Source organism: Podarcis raffonei, chromosome 11 (assembly GCF_027172205.1).
Source record: "Podarcis raffonei isolate rPodRaf1 chromosome 11, rPodRaf1.pri, whole genome shotgun sequence".
NCBI classification, from domain to species: Eukaryota; Metazoa; Chordata; class Lepidosauria; order Squamata; family Lacertidae; genus Podarcis; species Podarcis raffonei.
In genome coordinates, this window is record NC_070612.1 from 11,367,902 (window position 1) to 11,373,901 (window position 6,000).

At 43.7% G+C, this 6,000-nt stretch overlaps 1 protein-coding gene across 1 annotated transcript in view; it reads left to right on the forward strand.

Annotated features, from left to right (window-relative positions):
• Positions 1-1,696, forward strand: part of ME2 (malic enzyme 2) — a 40,222-nt gene extending 38,526 nt beyond the window's left edge. Inside the window, exons 15-16 of the mRNA XM_053408901.1 lie at positions 401-499; positions 1,279-1,696. Of these exons, the coding sequence (XP_053264876.1) occupies positions 401-499; positions 1,279-1,443 (264 nt within the window). The 3' untranslated portion in view covers positions 1,444-1,696. The remainder of the gene's footprint in view (positions 1-400; positions 500-1,278) is intronic.
• Positions 1,697-6,000: the final 4,304 nt, after the last annotated feature.

The window sequence follows — 6,000 nt, forward strand, 5'->3', positions numbered from 1 at the left end:
ATCTGAAGGAGCGTCTCCACCCCCATCGTTCTGCCCGGACACTGAGGTCCAGCATCGAGGGCCTTCTGGCGGTACCCTCACTGCGAGAAGCCAAGTTACAGGGAACCAGGCAGAGGGCCTTCTCAGTAGTGGCACCCGCCCTGTGGAACGCCCTCCCACCAGATGTCAAAGAGAACAACAACTACCAGACTTTTAGAAGACATCTGAAGGCAGCCCTGCTTAGGGAAGCTTTTAATGTTTGATGTATTACAGTATTTTATTATTTTTTTGGAAGCCGCCCAGAGTGGCTGGGGGAACCCAGCCAGATGGGCGAGGTATAAATAATAAATTATTATTATTATTATATTATTATTATGTTGGTTCGTTCCTGTGTAATATTTTTCTCTTCATATTAAAAAAGGCATTAACAGAGCAGCTGACTGAGGAAGAACTTGCTGAAGGACGGCTTTATCCTCCTCTTGCAAACATCCGGGAGGTTTCCATTAACATTGCCGTTAAAGTAAGTGCCATTTTGGGGGGTGGCAGGAGAAGCGTTTGGATAGATGTACAGCCCACTTTAATTTTTCTGAATATCGCAGGGTGGAGTGGGTGGGGACATTCAATGACATTCTAGGGGCTGGAATTGATTGCATGGGATGAACCTAAACTGCCCATTCTAGGTGTCTGAACAAGGTTTGGATAATGACGATCATCATTAAACGAAAACCTTGAAGGACAAAGGTAGCACATGTCTGGGCCCAAAATGCCAAGGCCATCTTCAGGCCTTGTTTGTGAGCTTCCAGAAGCAATTGGCTACTTGTGGTTAGAAACAAAATAGGAAGACACCAATGATGGGGAATATGTGGCTCTCCACAGATGTTGCTTCCATCATCCCTGACTGTTGGCCTTGCTGACTGAGGCTGATGGGAGCTGGAGGGTCCAACGGCAAGCTGGAGGACCACAAGGAGGACTGTAGCTCAGTGGCAGAACATCTTCTTTGCATGTGGACAGTCCCAGATCTAATTGCAGGCAGGGCTGAGAGAGACCCATGTGAAACCATAGAGAGGCACCCTCTGTTGCCTGACTACCAACTCCCATTAGCCCCAGCCATCATGGCCCAACGGTCATGGATGATGGGTTTTGTAGTCCAGCATCTGAAGGGCACCAGGTAGGCTAGCCAGGGTGTAGACAATACTGAATGAGATGGACCAGTATAAGGCTGCTTTCTGTGTTCTCCATCTCTGAGATAGATCATGGGAATCCTGCAGATCAATAATCTGATTTCCTCCCGCCCTGCAGGTTATGGAATTTTTGTATGCTAACAACATGGCGTTCCATTACCCTGAGCCTGCAGACAAGAACAAGCACATACGGTCGAGGATCTGGAACTACAAGTACGAATCGTTTCTGCCGGATTTGTATGATTGGCCAGAATCTACGGCGCATCCACCAAAAACACAGTGACTCGCCTAAGGGGGCGTGTTCTTCAGGTGGCACCTGAATTTCTGCAGGGAATCTCTTTCCGGAACAGATTTAAAACCAGGAACGTTTTGAGACTTTGATTTTTTTTCAACAACGACAAAAGTATTTTTAAGCCTTGCCCCATAACAATTGCTGGGATTGCTCTTGGTATAGATTTTCCCTCTGACAATTTGCATTCCATTGGATGGAAGTGACTTATCTGGAACCAAGATACAAAAACTTACACTGATTTTTTTTTTAAAAAAATTCACTTTTACAGTCCTCAGGGTCACTTAACCATATACAGGAAATCCTTAATTATCTTGTCATTCCTGTTATATAGACCCAGTTTATATATTTAGTGGTAGAGCTTCTTCTGAGCTGCCCCACTTCAGACTGCAAATGATCTTCTTTATCTATATTGGAAACGAATAAACTCACCGAGTGTAGAAAATGAGCATGTCAGAAAGATTCGGCCTAGCCTTTTGTCATGTGCTGTTTTTCTGCTTGCACAGAACTTATTTTTTATGGCGAAAACATTCAAACAGGCAACCTTCCAGCATCTTGAAGTGGTACAGCGCAGAAATGGTTTTACCTCTTGATCCTGCTGCATGCATAAACTGGGCCTTAAGCTGGCTACCAAATCTCTTCATCCCTTTTTGTACTCTGGTTGCCTATTTTATATGTGGCCTGATGGCCCTTGCAGTTGTCTGATGTGCTGAGCTTTGTGGCCTCAATTGAGCAATGTCAGATTTTAGGACGGGCTACCAGCTTCATTTGCAGGTAAACATGATGAGTTGTCTGTTCTGAGCTCTGAGTAAGCAACTTTGCCCTTCTTAGCTCTGCAACAAAAAACCCCCAAAACAAACCCTTGCCAGCAAGCATGGTTTCAAAGTGCTTCCACATGGCAGTTTATTGCGAAGTCTGTGCTGTTCACAAATGCAGCATCCACACAATGTCACAATGCCCTCCCATATTATTTTCCAGTTTAATAGGGGTTTACTGTTTCTGCAGAAAATCCAGCAAGTAACACCCTCCTCACAAAAGAACAGAACAATAGAACTGGCTTAAATGCAGTGGGCTAAATTATGGGATGGCATTTTGATGAGGATGATGTTTCAGGGATGCAGCAAAAAACTTTTATGTGTGAACAGCACAAAGTCCAAAGTGTGTAAGTGACCTAAGTCTCTTGAATCTATACAAGGGGCGTGAGAACCTTTGACCCTCCAGATGTTGCTGAACTAGAACTCCCGTCATCCCTGGCCATTGGCCATGCTTGCTGGGGCTGATGGGAGTTGGAGTTCTTCAACATCTGGAGGGCCAAAGGTTCTCCACCCCGCGTACCAGTGTTGGCTTCTACAATGTTCCAATTTTGCCTTTTCAAAGTTTTCCTCTGCGGGGTGCTTACACTCCGTAGCCCCAAATCCTGGGCCTCCAGTGCATCCTCAGAGCTCTGTCCCAATGGCATCAGCATTGGGGTGGTCTTCCCATCTCTGCATTTCAGCATCTTGTCCAGGTCATTCCCAGCTCCCTTGGAATTCTGCATTCGAAAACACATACACTCCCAAACTTTGGATTGAGGCATGCATTTAGGAATTAGCTTGAACTAGCTTTATTTTACAATGTAATAGCAAACTGTTGGGTACATTGTGCCTCTTAAAACAAGGGGCAGTTTCAGTGTGGGCTTCTCCAGTGCTAAGCTGCATTTTGACCTGACCAGATACAAGGCTTGCGTTTGGCCTGCAACGTGGTCAGTGAGCAGTCCGGCCACGGCTTCCACCCGACTGAGCCACCCTTAACTATAGATCCGCTATGTGTACAGCTGTTGCAAAACTGATTTTCCAACTGATTGTACATTTAGTACAAAGACTTACTTGGTGCCTGGCTGTGTGTTTTTTTTAATCTCTCAAATGAGTTGTTACCTAAAATTGTGGTGATCGTGGGAAATGGGGTGTGGGCATTTTTCCCTGTTTACTACGGAGAAACTTCTTCCGATAAGCACCAGGCGACAGCAGCTCTAGTGTTAAACAGACTTGGGAAACGGATTAGGATTTCTTGACCGCCTCATTTTGTGTAGAAGCAACAAGGAGATATCGGGGTTTATATCTGGCACTCCACACTCGCTGCCCTTAATGGCTCTTCTGCCTGCCAAAAGGGATGGAAGACATTAGTGATGAAAGAAATTAAACCAATCAAGCATACGGGGTACATTTCTGAACAGATTTAATTCGAATGTTCTCAGCAGACTTATGAGCTGCCGGACAACCATCACTTAGTATTAGATTGGCATTATGCTAATGTCTTCTCTGCCGTTTCCCCTACTTCACCTCTTTGCATAATTTTTTGTCTCCCAAGATGATTGCATGCTCATACAGCAAAGAGATGAATTTTTTGCACCAGCGAAGGTTGTGGTTACAAAAGGCGTAATTTACCAGAGTTTGCACAAGCTCCAGTAAATTCATTGGAGCTGTGCAAGCCAGCTACTGTTCTTTGGGTAAAGTCTCGTGGATTTCACTGAGGTTTGTGGACTGTTCCTGCAGCAGTGCTTGTGCCACACTTCTCAACAGAAAGCAGAACAGAATGGTCCTTATCTCCTATACACACCCTCAAGGCTTTAAGAGTTGGATCATACATAAGGTATATGAACAGCCCAGTGTGTCTTGGACACAGAACATTCAAAGGAGTATTTTAAGGGTGTTTTCCATGATACAGTTTTAAGATACAGGAGCACTCGCATAGTTTGAAACGGTCTACCCACCGCCCTTCAAAGCCATAGCTAGCTTAATGCAATTGGGCACATAATTTGCTAGATTCTAGAGGTAGTTGTGTGGTCAGACTTGGATCCAAGTACACAAGCTTTGACGGAATGTATTTAGTCTGAGAGATGGTCCAGCTAATGTTTCGCTTCTCCCCATGTTGCTCTTGTAAGAATCGAGTTTACACAACTATCAGACTCTGGTGATGCATCTGTTGCTGGATTGCACCTTCTTCAGACTCCAGGTGGGGAATTGCGTGCTTAAATGTTCCCCAGAATAAAAAGCGAGAGAGCGCTGTGCACATGCAAAACTAACATATCAAAGAGAAAGTTGCCTTGAACCAGCCTTCCCTTAATACTAGTTCTGTGATGTGCAGGAAGGTGTTTTAAAAAATAAAATAAAATTGGGATATTCGGATATTTATTTGCCCCCCCCCCAGCGAGAAGTGGTAGTCTGGGAACAGGTGAAACTTGTGAGTTTGCTGAGCATAGTTCAATTCCGATCCAATCAATCTTCCTCCTCCAGGGATGTGAGCCTTCCATTCAAGTCAACCTTTGCAAGATCCTTGATGAATACCATTTTAAAAAACAGTACAAGTAAAATAACATGTGAAAAACAAGGCACTATAACGTAGCTGTGAGCGTAAGTTTCTCTTGTGTTTTTGGCAAAAAAACAACGGGGTGTCGACAATGCTATTTAAAAATGTGTCTTAGTTGTAATGTCTTTTTTATTTTTTATTTGCACACAAAATAGTGTCACCTGGCACCTGTTTTAGAAGGGATTCCCCCTGCCCTTTGTTTGCCTTATAACATGGCTTCATCATTGCACTTCCCCACTTCCTAACCCTTGTTTTCTTTTTAGCGACGTTTATTTATTCTGTAAGTCGTTTTTAACAAATCTGTTTTAATGATTGCTCTTGAGGCTTTGCACATGAAGATTGCTTTTCCGTGAGTGCGACAGAAGGTTAAATGCTGCTTTAGAGGGACCGAAAGCAATTCTTCAGAAGAGGGTTTGTTATCTGTTTGTACATCTTGTTAGCTTGGAATTCTTTTTTGAGAGGTGAAATTTGCGTTTGGAAAACTTGACCCGTATCTCTCCTTAGCTGTCCAGCGTCAGTGAAGGAGCTGTTCACACAACCGCCTGAACCCATGATGCCCTTTTGGGTCTGCGTAACTGCCACTATTTATTGAATTCAGCCCATATCCACTTTAGGCACATGTCACCAGAAATGTGTCAGAAGCGACATGGTTGGAGATGTGCCGGAACCCAATGTGGTCTGAATTTATGCATGTGTACACGATGATTTATACAACAGGAAATCTCTGTTGACTGCCATGTGCTGGTTGGGTTCCTGGATTTGGCCCTGAAACCATGTACTGTATACAGAAACAGGGACAGTTTTCTTATGGCTCAAGTGGGGAAACCCTTTCATTTTTCTGGCTCCCCTGCATGAGGAATCTTGATGGGAAATAAGAAACCCCAACTCTCTCTGGTAGCCCAAAATGTCCCAAGCGGAGCATAAAAGTAAGGCAATTTTAGTTCCATCAGCTGTTGTGTCTTGCATAAATGCTGTTTGGGCTGTTTCTAAAGCAAATCAAACACCTTTGTGGGAGCAATTCTTGCATAGTCAAAATATAAATCCTCAGGATGAACCTTTTTTAGAATATGGTTTATTGCAAAGTAGTCTGTGTGGCTTAAAAATGAACAAACACTGTGTTTAAAAATGTGGGTTTATTTTTCTCCTTTGGTAATACTGTAACTGTACTGAGTTAATGTGTTATGGTCTTCTATTTTCATAGTAAAA